Genomic DNA, 19,047 nt, shown 5'->3' on the forward strand with positions numbered 1-19,047 from the left:
AAAGAAAGAGAGAATGAGAGAAAGAAAACATCTCCTCGTGACTCCCTTAAAAAAAATATACTATATATCAAGGCAATTTCACTGATACAGAGTTCTTTGTATTTTCATTTGGTTAAGAGTTATGATACATTATAATGGCTGATGCCTCCAACATTAGACTGTAATTAAACTCAGTAAACTTGCATAATGTTTACACACAACATTAATTACCAGGTTACAACAAAATAGAAACCTTTTGCAGTTTTCAAAGCAGAGAAGAAAATGATACGAACTTACTAATTGATAATATTGGATTGATGACTGTAAATGTGTTCCTGATAAACGTACAACGTGAACTAGCTAGGCTACTAGCTCCCAGTGGTTACATAACGAAAATGTCCAAATAGCTTTTTGGCATCATCCATGTTGATGATCTCAAATTTCACTCTGGGATCGATTGAGTCACGTTGTGATCTGCGACTGACGATGCGTCACACGTCAGACCCTCTTAATCGAGAGTGATAACGCTTGTGTTGATGTCGGCCATTGCTGTCCCGTTTGAGTGTTAACACTGGGACAAACGTCGCTTCAAGATGTTTTTGTCCGCTGCTATTCGGTCTGCTGTGTCGCAAACGGTATAGTTGTGTTATTATTATTTTTGCAATTGGTCTAAGGTTTGGAAGCCCATTTGTGTTAGTTTAGGCACAAAATGTTATGACACCTCACAAGGGCAAGCTGTGCAGGCCGCTAACGTTAGCTAACATTGCTAGCTGGTTTACCTTGCAACTGTCAGACGTAAGGTGGTCATTTAGGCGAATAATATTGTGAATAATCCATAAAGAACATGAGCACGAAATATTTAGAATTAACGTTAACATGCCATATTATCCAATTGGCTAATGTTAGCCGCTTTACGTAAAAAAGGTTAACCTATGTTTGCAGCAGCTAGGTTACACTGTTGCAATGCAAACATTAGCTAATATGCTAGTAGCTAAATGTTTTAAGTCCGTTTTACCTTCTCGTGTGGTTTGAAACAATTTTCACTATTCTATGGGATATTGAGGCAATATATCCAATATAATTAATTTACCACTGGTGGCCAGTCCTCTGTCAGTCATGTCCTCAGACTACACAGTGTTTATTGTTATTTGATATTTTGCTCAGCCCTTCTTAAAATAAAGTAAAGTGAATGAATTGTTATATGTATTGAAGTACAGTAGATGTCATATTGCTTTCTTTGTTTCTCTCTGTGTTAACAGGCCAGGCAGGTCAGGAGTCTGCACCGATCTGCCGCACGTGCTGGAGCCGGTGGCATCTTTGTGGTAAGTGACCTCTCAGTGCCAAAAGACATACAGATGTGTAGACGAGGTTGGACAGAGACTAACCAGTTATTTGTCAGGCTGGATTGTTAGATCTCTAGTGAGCACCACATAATTGCTTTCATGGTTAAACTGGACATACAGTATTAGGACAAACTGAATCAACTACTTATGGAGTAAGTGGTGAACTACAGTAAGATTTAGATTGTTACTGTGCTATATTATCTTACTAGCATTGTACCCGGTGTTGGCCGGGTTAAATAGGCACAAAGCAATAAAACTGTGCCTTTTGCTTGGCTGGACATGATGTTGGTGTCCAGGTGGCTTCCAGGACTTTCCAGATGTTTTCCAGGACTTTACAACCTACCCATGACCTTCCCCAGATCATAACACACCACCATCCCCAATCTGACGTGGGGTGTGAGGTGGTTTCCAGGTGGTTCCAGGACTTAATGACCTGCCCATGACCTTCCCTGGATCATAACCCACCGCCACACACATTTTCACCCCAATCCGACCTGGGGTGCTGGCGTGAGGTGGTTTCTAGGGGTGGGAATCACAAGTTTCATCAAAATACGATATATTGATTCTTTGGACAACGATACAGTATTTGCTGATATCACAAAGTCTGCCATGATACGATTTCGATTCAGGGGTCTGCGACCGATATGAGATTATATCATATGCCCATTTAAACACAATCAGTTAGATTTATATCAACCACATCAACTCACAAAAAGCAACTAAAATATGATTTGACAATTTACATATATTTCTGAGCTCTTCCAGAAATCTAAATGAAAAACAATAGATCTGTTGTTCGCTATAAATTGCCAAATTCCTCATGTTTAAGTGCAAATGATCAGAGCCCTTGATGGCCTTTCAATTATGGAAAGGGGGGTAACACACACCAATGGTTCTTTTAGGAGATGCTGATCACTGAAAAATAATAAATAAGTGTCGCACACTCTTTGCTCCATATGCAGAGTCTTTAATATGAAATGACGTTTCGGCCGTAGCCTTCTTCAGATTTTACAGGCCCTATGACATGTGGTGTTCATATAGGGCTGGGTCTGATTAGGCACACCTGATGGTGGTAACTGGCCTTTCAATTATGAACATAAGCCATGCACATCTATGCTTAATCACCTTGCATTTACATGTATATCAATGTTTTCACTTTTGATAGATACACAATACGATACGTATATCGGTGTGTGTGTGTGGGGTCTGGGATGGCAGAGTACTGCTGGTTTTCTATTCCGATCAGGGACTGTTTAGACCTGGAACAACATGTGAATGCACTCAACTACCTGGCAGGCTAGAAAGCCAGCAGTACCCCTGGGCCCCCAAAGACTGGCATGGAGGTGGCGCAGTGGTAGCGCTGTCGCCTCACAGCAAGAAGGTCCTGGGTTTGATTGCTGCCTGGGATGCTGTGAGCACTGAGGGTGTGTCCCTATCCCCATGTCCTCAGTGACTACGGACCAGGGGGGTTTGCATGTTCTCCCTGTGCTCCCCTGGGTTTTCCTCCAAATAGGAAGCCCCCACAAAAAAAACATGCAAAAAACAATTTTTTTCCATATATGAATAAACTTGAATATATATATATATGCACACACAAAAAAAAGACTGGCGTGGATCACTGCTAGTCAATTAGACCCCCCCCCTTGTGATGTTTTATTTCAAAACGCTTAGAAGAAGGTGCAGTATTGTCTAGAATCTATAGTTCTGAATTTTTTCTATCAATGAATCCATAGCTTCCTATCAGTGCAATCAGTCAGGCACTAACAAAGTAATTTACATATTGTAAAGAAAAAATACCTATTTCCTAATTATTATTCTTATTTTTAAATTCTGTCTAATGTGAGCTATACGAGTACGAAGTCCCCCATCAAGTCAAGTATGTGCAAATTTGGATAATGAAACAATTATTATGATTAAACAGATGATCAACATAATTCAGGTGATTTGGCAACCTCAGTATTAGTTGAAATAAATCCTAACCTATTGGTCTGTTAAAAGCTCCTAATCTATCCAATGAGGCAGCTGATGGAGCCTTTCAGAGTTATTCTGTTTGACAAAAACATCACGGGTGATATGCTCATGTAATGGAAACATGCCATGGTTACAGTCCCTTGATGGTAATGATGACGTGTTTGATCTGTCTTCTGGGGGAAACTATTGTTTGGCTGAACTGTCTTTAAAATTTTAAATACACTTCATCAACCAGGGATATCAGCTTGTCGTTGATATCTGGGCCATCAAGTTTAAGGTTATTATTATTACAGCTTTTTGAAGAGAACATTGGTGATATTTCCTCCTCACAAGGGGGCAGTGTGTACAGATGCAGAAATGACTTATGTAATTGTTATGTGTGGTGGTGAGGCTTTTGTCCATTGTCTGATGGCAGTACCTGTTCCCCTCTGGCTTACATGTTGAGTTATTCATATTTTATTACATACATACTACTCATAAACCCACTGCCCCCACTTGAACATGATTGTTCACATGTGAAAATTGACTCATAATACCAATGTATCCACCTTTTTGATCATATTCCTCAGAAATAGGATTTAATATATATGGCTGGCTAATAATATTTGAATATGAATATGTTTGAATTTGGTGCACAGCGTTCGCACAAAGTTAACTGTTGCTTAACATGATCCCCTTTCTGTTTTAGCACAGGGATACACCTGACAACAACCCTGACACTCCTTTTGAATTCACAGAGGAGAACAAAAAGGTAAGTGTGACATCCGAGTCGAGCAGTAAATATCTGTGCAGGTCATGTTTTTGTATGAACATTGTTTTACAGTTTAACTCTGTGCTGTAGCACAAAGGAGAGATGCAACGCTTCTCCGTTCTCTGGACCTCCACACCCTTGCTGAAGGATTTGTTGTTCTTTCTTTAGAGGATTGAGGCGATCATTTCAATGTACCCAGTTGGACACAAACAAGCAGCCACCATCCCAGTGCTGGATTTAGCCCAGAGGCAAAATGGATGGCTCCCCATCTCTGCCATGAACAAGGTACAGTGAGTGATGACCCTTGACCCCCCCTCCTTTTGTAGCAGTGTAGATGATGCCAGTTATAGCAGAAAATGTCACAAAAACTAGACATCACTATATTTCTGGACTAGTTACAGCCCTATATTATGCGAGTGTTGGGATGAGATGATTTTTGTTTGGCTTAGGAGAATTTAGGTATTTTTCAACCTGGACCCTATTTCCATATCTGTTTATGTCTAACTAAGTCTTGTTAGCAGAATTTTTTGAAATTGGTGCAGTATTGATGAAGATGGCTTCAGCCGCTTTGCCCCTGGTGCCTCCCAGCCTGCACATACGTCCACTAAACAAGCTTGTTTTTGCAACGGACATGGGCTCAGATTGTTATTGTCTTGTAAAAGAGAGAAAGTGCTTGTATTTACCTTGCAGCATTGTTCACCCTCTGCCTGTCTGCTGTCCGCCACATTGAGATAGAAGCTCCCGTTGCCCCTGTGCTTCAGTTTCCTATCCGTATAATGCTAGTCTGGCTCAAATAAATACGGGCGGCCATCGAATTCAAATGCCTCGTCCATATTCTCGAAATCAGATAAATATTCAGCCATAACTTTGAAAATCATTCAGCTCTGCTATCTGTTAGCCCAAACAAACATGGCAGCTCCCGGGCCCAGCTTTCCGCCCCACCACAGCTGACTTCCGGCAAAAGGACCTTCTGTCTCTACCAACATGACCTCATTACCCAGAGTGCCTTGTGGCACAAAGAAAGCTGAGCTCCCGTCTGAAATGATATCTCTATAATAATGTCATGATGGAATAATCTGATCCTGTCAGTGGTCAAAACAAGCGTGTTTAGTGCAGCAGGTGCATGTGGGAAAGGCGGCTGCCAACTGAAGCGATCTAGGTCAATACTGCACCAATTTAAAAAGTTTCTGCTCACATAACTTATAGTTATACATAAACAAAATGTGAAAATAGGGTCCAGGTTGAAAAATACAGAAATTCTCCTTCGACATTTTTGTACCAAAGGGCAGGCCATTGTGCAGACAAAATGTAGTGAAAATGCAGATGTAATTAACTAATTAACTTCATATGAAGGTTTTGAAGAAAGCTGTATGAATAGATTATGATAGCAATGTATTGGGCTATAAACACCAAACAATGCATCCTGATTAGATTAACTGTAATGGCACATAATGTATCTTGATGAGTGTCTCAATAAAGTCAGACTATATTTTTTCCCTACCATTATAACACATAGGCGCAGCACCCAAGCCACTTTGTACTTGGCCAATTCCCCCTGCTGCCCCGGTCGCTGCCCCACCCTCTGCCGATCCGGGGAGAGCCGTAGACACACACATGCTTCCTCCGATACATGTGCTGTTGCCAGCCGCTTCTTTTCACCTGACAGCGGGGAGCTTCACTGGCAGGATGTAGCAGGTGGGAGGATCGCGCTATTCCCACCAGTTCCCTTCCCGAACAGACTGACCAGAGGAGGCGCTAGTGCAGCAACCAAGACATATACCCTTATTCCGGCTTCCCACCTGCAGGCACAGCCAATCATGCCTGTATGGATGCCCGACCAAGCCAGAGGTAACACAGGGACGTGAACCTGCGACCCTCGTGTTGGTGGGCAGGGAATCTACCTAGCTACACTATCCGGACGCCTCCCCAGTGGACTACTTTAGCAAGTTTTATGTTTAAACTTTTTGGGTGTTATTTATTTATTATCTGCTCTGACTTTTCCAAATGTTTGTACACAGATATGGTAATAATAATCGTCCAAAATGATGTGAAATTGCATCTTTCTTTGTTGAAAAACATGAATTTTTCTAACCCTAACCAGTAACCCCCCATCCCCCCTGCCCAGCGACACAGCTCCTAAGCCCTCCAAAAAGCCAGGGAAAACCCTGTGTTCTACATCTCTTCAGTACCGTTTAAGTTAAGAAAACCTAATTTGAATGTATTGTATACTATTGTATTATGCTCCTTCAGGTGGCAGAGGTGCTGGAAGTCGCTCCAATGAGAGTGTATGAAGTAGCGACATTCTATACCATGTTCCTGCGCCAGCCGGTGGGAAAGTACTTCATTCAGATCTGCACAACAACACCCTGCATGCTCTGCAACTCGGACAGCATCCTGGAGACCCTCCAAAACAAACTGGGTAAGAGGGCGATCGTCCATTTGAGAGTGGGACCCCAATGAAAGAGATGCAGCGGTTTATGAGAGCAGATCTTTTTTTATTGTGTATATTTGAGATAAACAACAATTGGGAACAAACATGTAAATACACAGTTGTCAATGCTATTCAAACAACACAGTGTGTGTACTGTGGCAGTTACGCCTAAGCAAATAAGGAGAAGTGCAAGTCTGGACTCAAGCCAGCCAGCCAGGAGAATTTTACTGGCAAGACAAGTAACCGATTGAAACTGTGTAGCATCTAATAGAGCGAGCTCATAGTAGTGTGTTATTTTAATCAACCAAATAGTGAGGCGACACTTTTGTTATGGTTCACATATTGTGTTACGTCAGTGTAATGTCAGGTGGCACTGCCCCGTGTTGGTAGTTTCAGTAACCCAATCTGCTCCTCCTCAAAGTAGATTAGGCGGAACATATAGCATGTCTTTAATTGTGTTTCCACAGGTATCAAGGTTGGAGAGACCACACCAGACAAGATGTTCACCCTAATAGAAGTAGAATGCCTGGGTGCCTGTGTGAATGCTCCAATGGTCCAGATCAATGACAACTATTATGTGAGTGTTTGACTACTCTGTGCAGATGGCTTCCTAACTGAACAGGATAAGCAAATTAACATAATTAGGTTAAGCTTGAGATGACTTTTGCAGCGATTGCCTGCCGAGAATACATTTTGCGACTCCTTTTCAGTAGCGTCACTTAATTTCTTCACGGGCATCCTATGCGGTCCAACCAAACTAGTAGTTGGCTAACACCTTCAAACTGGAATTTGCTAGTTAAAATTGCAGTAAAGTAATGTATTGACCCCACACACGCCAAAGCAGAAAATCATTGAATTGAACTGGGTTCACTTTGGTGTGGAACAGTCTATGTGTGCCCGGCTTTAAATAAATTAATGCAAAGGTTGAAACTGTAGCACGTGAATAATAATCTATCCTTCTGAAGTTAATAATAGTCTCTCTGGGGGTAATCTGCTCAGCCATGATTTAAGCAAGCTTAAGTCAACATTACATGATCAGCCACAGGTGATATGGAAAGATTCCTTTTGGATTTGTAGCAAAATTACCTGAATTCTAATTCTGTATTCAGCTGCTGCTGAAAATATCGTAATGATAATTTGAGCAGACATGAATGACCCAATGAAGGTAAATACAAATTGGAAAGAGAGGTTTTCTATGACACACAAATTGCTGAGATGTGAGGTTTAGGGGCAGAGAGCATGGAAGCCATGTTAACAACCGATGGTAGAAGTGATGTATTGTGTCATTGTTTGGCATTGGGTATAAATAATTACTGCTGAACATGAACATAACTTTGGTTAATGCATTAATTAAATCATCAGTTTCACATGCCCTGATATTCATTCTCTCCTCTTCATTATGTCACTGCAGAAAGTACACACAAAGTAGCTCTCTGCCACACTTGATCTCTAAAATAAAACCTCAGTATCCCAACAAAATAATTTGGCTACAGTTTATGTTTTGCTATGTTTCCTATCAAAACCACTTGTATCTGTATCAAGTTGAGTTTATGACTACCAAACTGGAGCAATTTCTGATTCAGTACTGCCTTGTGTATATTTACAAAATACAAAATAATGCGCTATGCAATAACGGAGCCCTATTTTTTTTTAGACGTCAATGTTATCAGATAGGACAGTGCATTCATCATCATCACTAAATGTAAAACATTAGCTTGTGGCAATTTGTTTGGTTGTGTGTCAAATAAATGTTTGGGTAGACCAAGTCTGCTTAGTTGTCTGAGTTAAAAACAAATGAGAATTCACCCAAATCTTGTCATAGACGCTGGGGTAGCTGGCTGGGTGCGTGGTCAGGGTGGGGTAAATCCTCTCATTCTCCCCACTCAGTTGCTAGCCCAGCCCAGGCAGACAGGATCTGTGATTCAACCACCGCAGTAAACGAACGCACATCTGAACAGAGACAGACATCTAAGTACCTGCTCTAGAATCCCCAATCCTGTAGTGTAGAGCCACAGCACCGTCCTTTGGTGAGTCAGCCCATTGAGATATATGGGGGGTTTTACCCCACTCGCGCGCCAGCGTAGTAACATTTTGTGGGTGTTCCCTACCCAGATTGACTATCTATGTGATCAGCGCTGACTATTAAAGCCTACTTCGTTACCGTTTGTAGCACATATCTACATTCATCGCACTCATACAATGACACATTTCAGGCAGAACATTAATTTCAATGGGCAACATACTCATTTGTGAAGCAGTGCCTGGACCAAAATAGCGACGCCAACTAAAAAACAACTACAGGGAAAAGTTCATCTGGAGCTCTGCATTTCATATCCCTGGCCAGAATGTAAATTTTAAATTATGGTAATATCATCAGAGGAATTCTCATAGCTTTTGACTGGCAGTGTTAACCCTGCTTCCATATCACATTCACATCCGAAAAAGTTTTTGTTAGAATTATCTATGATCGTCATTAAGTTGCTCTTGTTTAGATTAGGTAGTATTTCTTCTTTAACTTTCACCCTCTCTCCTTAGCATTGATTTTAATTGGAGGAGAATGTCTTCATATGGGAAAACTGCAAAGACTTTTGCAATAATCCAACTCATGAGACGTCTACTAATGAAAAGCAGTGTGCTCAGCTATAATATCCTGCCTTCTTCTCATTTCCAGGAGGACCTCAGCCCTAAGGACATGGAGGATATTATTGATGAACTCAAAGCAGGCAGAGTGCCACCACCAGGGCCCAGGTACACACAAATGCCCAACCCGATTCATTTATATATTTGTCTAAATTTAAAACCTCTTGATCAACTAAATCTGTACATATTTTATTACTCTGACAGTCACTTATCTGCAAACCTGGTCAACACAAAGCTCACTTACTGCTGCTACCTCTGATGCACGCTGACCATGTACATATTCTGTAAACAGCAAACTTAGGCTACCTCACCTAGCTGACAAGACTGGTTTATATCCTGTTAATATCTGTTAATACGGTCTATAGCTGTTAATATCGAAATAATTTTATAATCTCTATAGATCCTTTATATCTTATTTGTTTATGTCTCGTATATTTGTTCTTATCAATGTTACATGAGCACCAACCACACCAAGACAAATTCCTAGTATGTGAAAACATACCTTGGCAAATAAAATAATTCTGATTCTGATCTGAGTAACTGTAGCCAAAGATTATTTTGTTTTTTTTTTTACAGTTATTTGACTAAAGCTTAGAATTGTCTAAATGTTCCTCCTATATATGGTGGTTGCAGTGGCAGAAATATATTTTTTCCCCTACAGGAATGGGCGTTTCTCCTGTGAGCCGGCAGGTGGACTGACTTCTTTGACAGAACCCCCTCCAGCACCTGGTTTTGGTGTAAGAGCAGACCTGTAAAGACTCCTGCCACATCAGCTTTTTCCCACATTCAAAAGCAAACCAGATAAAATGTTTTAACTCAAACAAAATGTGTAAATAAAATGTTTATGTACCTATGCTCTAGGTGTCAGTGTGTGACTTAATGAATACAACTGTGTTGAGTCCAGCAACGAGTGAAAGAGGTATTACTGTAAGAGATTAACTGCATTTTTGATTACAAACAGATAATTATGTAGCCACACCAAATTTATATCACTAAATGTCTTTCATGGATGCAACATTTATATTGGACATGTTTCTACAGTATCATCATGTGGATAATGATCCAGAATGCATTTGAAGACATCTTGGATTACCCATTATTACATGACACATTGACATGACTATGCTGCAGAGGAAGATGGTTGTGTCGCACCATTTCCATTCTTCTCATTTCAATGACAGCCCCCTTCCTACAACTGCTCCTGTCATTTCCATCCCACGACAGTGGCTTTTTCATGTCTAGCCGGTGCCCCTCCCCCACTCCGGTTTCCCCTTGCGACTTCACGCTCGTTCTGCAACATATGCACCATGGCGCAGGCGCGCAATGTTGTCCACCATGATGCAAAATGTCACTGCGCCACCAACTCCAAGCTGGCCGATACAATGAATGCGAGAGTGAATGGGCCAAATGAACGAGGCCATGTATTCATAAATATGTGATAAAACGGTACCCATGTTCACAAGCAGGCCAAGAGCCGCCTCTCCCCCGTGATCTTCGAGAAAGTTCCCACTGACCGCACCACAGCAGCGGAAAAGATGACGTCAAGTGCCCATTACTGCTCTCTGCTTCACCATTCTATTCAGTAGTAGCCTATATTCCTACGCTAAATACCCACCATCAGATGGTGTACAAGTAACTATCCGGTGAAATATAACACAACGGAGATTATTCTTAAAGGCAGAAACGCAGTTTTACACACCGCATCGCTGAAATAAGAGTTAAATCGTTTGACACATACCCATGTATAGCCAGCAGACGTAGACCTTATAAGCTTGGTGGGGCTCAAGCGCCCGCGTGACTCTCCTGCGCCAATGAAAACGGCGCTTGCATGTTTTGCTGGGCTTTTCTTGGAGACGACGGACGACGAACGACTGGGATGTTTTCAAACCAGCGATAAACGTCACACAGCCGTAGGCTACGGTTAACGTCCAATATTTAGGAAATAGCTGTTTATATTGCGCAATAATAATCTATAGTTGAATCCGAATGAGTTGGCGGGAACACACAAATCCATTTAAAGGTAAGCATAAAGCAATGTTTGTTTGATTGCTCGGATAATAAGGGAAAAATCCCAGTTAGCCATCTGGCTAGTTATACAGCGAGCAGGCTATGTTAGCTAGCTAACTTGACGTAAACTGCGTGCGAAAATGGAATGTTATGTGTTTGCGTGGGCTTGGTATAGTTCTGTGCCACGTGCGTTACACACATTTTAGCACTTTCTCTTCACTAACTTAATATTACAGCCATGTGTGAATTTAATAACTCGTTGCCTCTGAATAGACGGTAACGTTATATGAAGCCAGTAGGAATATGCGCGCGGCCAAATGTCGAGGGCGAAGCAAGCAGAGTGAACTGGGTAGCCCCAGCCAGCGCGAGGCTGGGGCTGCAAGCCCTCGCGCTGCTGCTTGCTAGCTAGATTAGCTGCTGGGGAGGGGGAACGTTGTGAGGGCAGTGAAGGGGCTGCAGTGGGCTTTTGTCTCGGGTTGTGTTGTTCTCATCATGTTGAATATTGTCATTAAAACGTTTCAGAGCGTTTTGAACCTAGGGTATGTTGGTCACACAAGGAACCCAGTTCGTTACCCAACAGAGCTATGCATAACGTAATTTCGGGACGTAACGTTAGCTCGTTATGTTTGCTAACCATAGCCAAGTTGATAAGGAGGTAACGTTAACGTTACTCATAGATAATACACGTGTATAGTAGCTAGCTTTACACAGATAATTTTAGCGACTAACAGCTAAACGTTGCAGGCATACACGATCGAAATTACAGGGGCTAACGTTATTGTCCGTCACGATAAAATGGCACAATTTGTTTACACCCAATTCGCTTTTATGAATAATAACATTAAAATCGGATTAAAATGTGTAACAGGGAATACAAGGAACTACGGTAGCGTAGATGGAATAACTAGGAGCGTGTCCCTCCGAACCAAAGACTGACATCTTGGGGGTGTGTTGCCTGATACAAAAGCTGTCTGTTTTCGATGGCCGACCGTGCAACAACCACCATGAACCTCCAAAACGTCAAGCAACATTGACAATACCATAATCTGGGGTGCTAGTCCGACTCCGTATATACTGCTTTCACTACAAGCACACGCACTTTTCGTACCATTATATCAATGTCCCACGGATTAACGTTAAGGAGACTATTTGAAAATCTTCCACACACCACAAGGGATACAAATTTGACTAGGATTTACCTACATGGAAATGGTGGTGTTCAACTGTTATAACGTTATTCTTGTATACTGATTTGGACAGAAACAGAAATGGGAGTCTACAGGTAGGCTGAGGTTTATGACAGTATAATAACTTTAATCACCTATTGTCATAATTGCAGTGGAATTTGTATTATGTAAATTATATAATAGATCTTGTTTAAAGCTCTAGTGTGTAACTTTTACATAATACATGGATGTCTGTTACATTCAAGCTCTTGCCAAACGAGTTCCCACAATGTTAATTTAAGCCTATCACCGCCACATAATTCTGTATTCCACAGTAGACTGGAGTTTTCAATCTGGCGTCTGTGGCGACATTCCTGCGCTGGCCTGTAGCATACGCACCAGAGACTTTTGCCCGGCCGAGCCGGCTAACTTCCAGGTAGTCTCGTAGTGCCAGCCGTAGATGATAACTATGTCTGGAGCACAACTCTCAAAAGTGTTTAACGCCCGCCCCCAAGGCAAAAAAAACATGCGTGACAGACACATGAATTGACCAACCACTGACCTTTTGGGCGGTGCATTCAGAATGTGTGCAACAGCTAAATAGAACCTGGGTGAAAACATCAACTTCACCACCACGCTGACTAAAACTGCAAACTCTGGCTGCCTTCTTTGCTCCAAATCATTCAGTTCGGACAATAGAGATAAACTACGATCCTGCAAGGCAGCCTATCTACTGTTTGGTCGCTACTTTTATCGCATCTTTCTTCACGGTGTTCCCCTGAACGGACTGTAATATGGGAGGCACGCTGTATGACGTAACTTCCGTCACAGCCCAGCCAACCAGATTACGCCAGGGGAATCTGCCTGGTGCCGCCGGAAGTCTCGTGTGAATTCAGACTTGTGATTCAGACCCTCCGTCGCTAGAAGCTTGATGACATCGACGGATGTCAGACTAACTTCCAGGTAGCCTGCTAACTGGAATGGCGATAAATGATTCAATCGTGCGGCTCTTCTAGACTTTTCAAATATCGGACTGAATGTATCAAATGCTGATGGAGAAATAGTCATTTCGTGGGGTTTGTGTGACACTCAAAACAATTTATCCACTGTTTTACAGCCAAACTGGAGCGACTGAGTAGGCTACCTGTATCTGTTTCGCTACTGCCATGCCCCCTGACTCAGGGGGCATGGCAGTAGCGAAACAGATACTCGGGCCCGGAGGAGACTTAAGCGGAAAACATGCTTGTGCGTCAACCTCGACTTGTAGCCTTACCGAAGGCAGCTAGACCTATATACTCGAATGTCAGCTTGATGAGGCGTTGCAGGGGAGTCCCCAGCAAAATGAGGAAATAGTGTGATTTCACTAGGATTTTAACTAGACTAGAAGTTAGCCCAAGGAGAGAATGTAGTGCATATACTTATAATAGCTTTAATAATAGGTAATAGCTTTCACTCTCTCCTGTTATCTTCCCGTCTACATTATATTATACTTGCGTTGTTCGCGTCAGCTCCGTCGAGTCACATTTTCGGGGACCTGCACGCCAGCTGGCCCTCGGCGCATTCGGCGAGGGCTTTGACGCTGTAGCATGTAATAGGTTTTAGGAGCCAATGAAGTTTCATAACATGGAGAGACAGCCAATCACAAGCTGCCATTTAGGAGACTGAAAGAATACAATTTCATACTATTGGCGGAGCCTGGAATGCACTGTCTCTATAATCCATCATCTCTGGCATTCACATGCTCCTTGGATGGTTGCATTAGAGTTGGGAAGTCGTTCTTCAGACTTAAGTGTGTTCATGAGCTTTTAAATCATAACGTGGAAACAACATGGATGCTACAAAGAAGATGTGTTTTATTCCTCAGAAAATAGCACATTAACAGCTGTTTCCAGATTTGACAATGAAACAACGAAAAGCAAAGGAAACGGTCTGGAACTAATTGTTCCGAGACCACATGAATGCAGCACATCTACTCTCGAGGCTCACTGCCAGAAGGGGGAGACAAAACCCACTTTTTGTGCATCGTACCACCAGTTCATCTCGCTTCAACTCTACTCGCCTTTTTAAGTTTTCCATTGGGCAAGTACCGCACTGAGGTGAGCAAGTATCACCTCTTGTCGAGGTTCCAAGCGAGCTCAAGCAATACCAAAAAGTGATCTGAAAACAATGCAGACTACTGATTGGTAGGGGTGGGGGAAAAAATCGATACACCATAGTAGCGCGATATTTTGCCTGACGATATTGTATCGATATTTGGACGCCAAGTATCGATATTATTATTATTATTATTTTTTTTTTTGCAGGCCATGCCATGCCAGGCCACCGGGCATCTGCTCGAAGCGCCCGATGTTGCAGTCCGCGCCTGCACTGGCGTATTGAGTCCAGAGAAGCTTAATAATGTAGCCTACATTTTGGGCAAAAACAAAACAAAACAAAAAAACACTGCATGTTTTACTTCCGGTGAGGTCAAGGAAAAGGTAGGAAAAGGAGTTAGACAATATATCGAAATATCGCAATATTCAATATATCGCAATATCGGCAATATCGCAATACTATCGTATCGTGACTCAAGTATCGTTTTAGTATCGTATCGTGGGCATCTGGTGATTCCCCCCCCTACTGATTTGTCAGAGAGAATCGTCGCGTGCTATTGGTAGCTAGTACCAGGAAGTTTAGGTTACCCTTGTGTGTAGGATTTCCCAAACTGTCCCGTTTTTTCAGCAGTCTTTTGTCTTGCTGCCTTCAGCCTCTTCTGAAATAAAATCTGTTTCCTTGCTGTGACTAAATGTCTTTACACACCAAGGACGAAACTGAAAAAACATAACCTAACCCTATCGTACTCACCAGGGGCTCCGGGAACCATACTCACCTCTGGCTTGCCAAGCCGGCTGTGGTGCACTGCTCCCCGGGGAGAGGTGCCGGTGAGGTTGGAGTAGCGGCGTCTTTCTCCGGCTGCCTCTCCGACCAAGGTAGCCGGAGCCCCACTCCTTGGGCTCTTTCCCCCTGCCCGCCTGGACAGCTCTTCCCCTCAAACAACCCAGAACAGAGGCTAGCACATGTGTCTGTGTGCCATGTGTCTGAGGTAAAATAATATCAGAAGTAATAACTGAAATGAAATAAGTCCAGTTTGAACACAGTGCCAGCGGTGTGCATTTGGCAAGCTGAGTGTTGGCTGGTTCAAACGTTGTGTCAGGAGTGGGATAATGGCGCTAATAGCGTTTTATAACTGAAGAGTGAATAACTCAGTGTAATTTCATAATCAAACCATTGATTTCCCTCTGATCAAGTTTGTAGGTGCGACTTGAGTCCTAGGTTCTATGATTATGGTTACACAACTGGCGACTACACATGAGAATTTACCAATACGCACAGATAATTCCATGTGTAGTCGCCAGTTGTGGGGGGTGGGCACATCGAAGGGGTACTATTTGCGATGGAAAACCAACAGGTACTACCAAATGCGAGTAGAATCGGCTCGAGGCGATGCTCTGTGGTACCATGTGGTGAAAATGAGGCTCAAAGTTCCACACTACAAAATTTACGCACTAGAGCTTTAAGGCAAAAGTGTAGAAGGCATAAAATGGATTGCTGTGACTTGTATCCTAAAGCTGGCTTTACACGGTGAAACTGTCACGCAACTTGAGTTGGTTGAAACTGAGGTGAAACTAAGTTCCAAATGATTTGCATGGTCTAAAGCCCTCTGCTACTCACTTGAAACCTGTCTGAAACTCAGCTACAACAGTTGGAAAACTCTCAACTTTGTGAAACTAGTTTCATGCAACAGCCAATCAAAACGCTAAGTAGGCTATTAATGCACTGTCTGATGGCTGTCTTCCTATTCTCCGGGACAGCCATAATGAAAGTAGCCAGCCAGTGGCAGAAGAAAACCAGATACAAGACATCCGAATTGATATTATCCAGCTAGAAAACGATACAAGATAAGATACGAAGATGCAAGTTACAATGACACTCCCCTCTTGATACAGTATAATGTACTGTTAGCGAGAGAGAAAAGGAAAAACAATATGACAGATGAAACATTACCAATCTAGCTAGCTTGTTTTAGTGAAACAAACTAGTGTTGCATGAGATTTGATTACCGTATTTTTTAATTGCTTTGTGTAAATGTCAAGTTGCATTAAAATTGTTTCATGCAATTTGCAACAATCATCTTATATAAGCGAGTCCCACTGATGATGTCACAATGTCTATGACATCATCAACCATCAGTGATGTGACTTCATCAGTGATGTCATCAGTGACATCATTATTGACCAAAAACATCTTATGACATCACTGATGATGTCATAGACATTGTGATTGCACAACTTTATATCACTGATGACATCACTATTGCTCTTAGGACATCACTGATGATGTCGCAATGCCTATGACATTATCAGTGGGACAAAAATTGAAAGAGACAGACAAACATTGCCCACTTGCTCCCTTTATAATATATACTAGGGATCCCGCGCGCTATGCACGCTTGATTCCAAGGCTCACCACGTGGACTCGCCCGCCCTGCAGCTGGCCCAGCTGGCCCAGCTGGCCCTGCAGCTCACATACGCAGCTCCGGGCTGCTCCTTGATGGCATACTTCAGGGATGCTGGATCACATGTCCTGGAGCTGGCAACATTCAGCTGTCCATGGCTGAAGACGGGGGTCTGAAGCCAGACTCCCACTTCTTTATTGTGACATCACTGATCACTGATGATGTCACAGTGGGATTTATGACACCACTGCTGATGTCACACATCACTGGGATTTATGACATCATTGATGATGTCACAGTGGGATTCATGACATCACTGATAATGTCACAGTGGGATTTATGACATCACAGTGGGACATGGGACAGACAGATAGACAGAGAAGCAAACAGAGCCCTACCTCCCATTTACATACTGATGAGGATGATGATGATGATATATAGATAGCCTTACTTTGTATATGGCATTACATTGGTTATCTTTATTTTCTCCAATCAACAAACCATGGCTCAGGTGTATGAAAGGTGTCTGCTGCCATGGTTGCTCTCATTAGTCTTCACTAACAGACAGTAGTTCATTGTACGTTGCAGGATTAACAACCTTTTTTGTTAATTTGCCCATATTATCAGATGCACCTGCTTTTACGGGTCTTTCTCAGTATGTATTCTTGCATCCTCCATGACACGTTTGAACTAATATGTAACAGCCAAGTACAATTCTAAAACAAAACAGTGCGAAAATGTATAAAGATTTTAGAATTTACTTGCCAACCAAGATGGAAACTTGGCTGACAATAACAAAAGTGAAGTGCCCCAAGATTCATTGCGAGAATGATGCATCATTTCCAAATGGTGCTAAAATCTGTACAGATAGCTTGGAAAATGAACACCTATGCATCTCACACATTCTCAAGCCCACATTTCAAACTGTAAAGCTGCGTGATTTGTCCTCATGTTATTGAGAAATGTGTTGAGGACTCAGATGGACGACATAGCTGACCTATATATATATATTATCGGCAGAGTGGGTGGGGCAGTGACCGGGGCAGCAGAGTGGGTGGGGCAGTGACCGGGGCAGCAGAGTGGGTGGGGCAGTGACCGGGGCAGCAGAGTGGGTGGGGCAGTGACCGGGGCAGCAGAGTGGGTGGGGCAGTGACCGGGGCAGCAGAGTGGGTGGGGCAGTGGCCGGGGCAGCAGGGTGGGTGGGGCAGTGACCGGGGCAGCAGAGTGGGTGGGGCAGTGACCGGGGCAGCAGAGTGGGTGGGGCAGTGACCGGGGCAGCAGAGTGGGTGGGGCAGTGACCGGGGCAGCAGAGTGGGTGGGGCAGTGACCGGGGCAGCAGAGTGGGTGGGGCAGTGACCGGGGCAGCAGAGGGAATTGGTCAAGTACAATTTGGGAGAAAATTAAGGCAAAATCAGAAAAAAAGAAAGGGGGGGGAAAACGTCACATCCGTTGGATTTTGCGCAGAACCTCGGCCCGAGTCCCTTTTTAGAAAAATCAACACAGCCTGAACAGAGAGAGGGAAGGTCTACTTTTTTTAAAGTTATGTGACGGCCCAGGCACTCATTGGCAATAAAAAACGCTTAATACAAATCATGTTAATTGCTTCCCAATTCTATACAGTACGTAGTTCTTACATATACGTAGGACCTAACCAACTATTGATTGTTAACGGTTAAAGGGATACGCCAACTTTTCGGGAGTTTCGCTCATTTGCCATATCCCCCATACATAACCAAGATACACAATGTGTTTACCGTCACTCTCCACGCAATAAACTGTGAGCTACAGTCGTCGTTAGTATCGCCATAGAATGGAGGCAAAAGTCGTTCAAAATCACCAAAAACACATCTAACAGCGCCAAAAAGCTCTTTGTGCTTCGGGTACTCACCACGCGATGAAATATTAATCCATAGTTACGTGAAACGTAATTCACAGAGTAAACCCCCACACCGAGTTACTTCCTTGTTTGCCTGTAAACAGCACTTCCGCTGTACACAGTACGCATGCGCTGTGTGCACGAAGCTGCACGACAAAAATGCATGAAATTTGCAACCCTACTGGGAAGTTGTGGGAACGAATAATGGAGATGCTGCAATCAGACAATCTTATCATCACAAAAGAAGTGACTTGTTGGGCGTTTGTTGCCCTATGAGACCAGTGAGGTAAATTGGTCGAGTCCAAACTGCCTACGAGTGCAATCATGCAAAAAAAATCCCCCCAAATAATCCACGCCGTTTCACCACTCACCAAAACAGCATGTGAAG

The 19,047-nt window shown here is 42.9% G+C and overlaps 2 protein-coding genes across 2 annotated transcripts in view; both read left to right on the forward strand.

The window, feature by feature from the left end:
- Positions 1-493: 493 nt before the first annotated feature.
- Positions 494-9,969, forward strand: ndufv2 (NADH:ubiquinone oxidoreductase core subunit V2). Its single transcript, XM_083658786.1, has 8 exons — positions 494-614; positions 1,239-1,301; positions 3,982-4,044; positions 4,213-4,329; positions 6,295-6,463; positions 6,943-7,052; positions 9,147-9,223; positions 9,777-9,969. The coding sequence occupies exons 1-8, from the start codon at positions 573-575 to the stop codon at positions 9,868-9,870; spliced, it is 735 nt and encodes a 244-aa protein (XP_083514912.1). The 5' UTR covers positions 494-572; the 3' UTR covers positions 9,871-9,969.
- Positions 9,970-11,020: 1,051 nt separating this feature from the next.
- Positions 11,021-19,047, forward strand: part of ankrd12 (ankyrin repeat domain 12) — a 41,114-nt gene continuing 33,087 nt past the window's right edge. The window contains exons 1-2 of the mRNA XM_083659830.1: positions 11,021-11,135; positions 15,136-15,370. The gene's annotated coding sequence lies outside the window, so the exon portion shown is untranslated. The remainder of the gene's footprint in view (positions 11,136-15,135; positions 15,371-19,047) is intronic.

This window comes from Poromitra crassiceps, assembly GCF_964638095.1.
Source record: "Poromitra crassiceps genome assembly, chromosome: 23".
Classification (NCBI taxonomy): Eukaryota; Metazoa; Chordata; class Actinopteri; order Beryciformes; family Melamphaidae; genus Poromitra; species Poromitra crassiceps.

Excerpts from the sequence above, each read along its gene's own strand:
- ndufv2 (XM_083658786.1), top strand. The coding sequence starts at position 573 with ATGTTTTTGTCCGCTGCTATTCGGTCTGCTGTGTCGCAAACG. Across the intron at positions 6,464-6,942 it reads GACCCTCCAAAACAAACTGG|GTATCAAGGTTGGAGAGACC; the intron begins GTAAGAGGGCGA and ends GTGTTTCCACAG. Across the intron at positions 9,224-9,776 it reads GTGCCACCACCAGGGCCCAG|GAATGGGCGTTTCTCCTGTG; the intron begins GTACACACAAAT and ends TTTCCCCTACAG.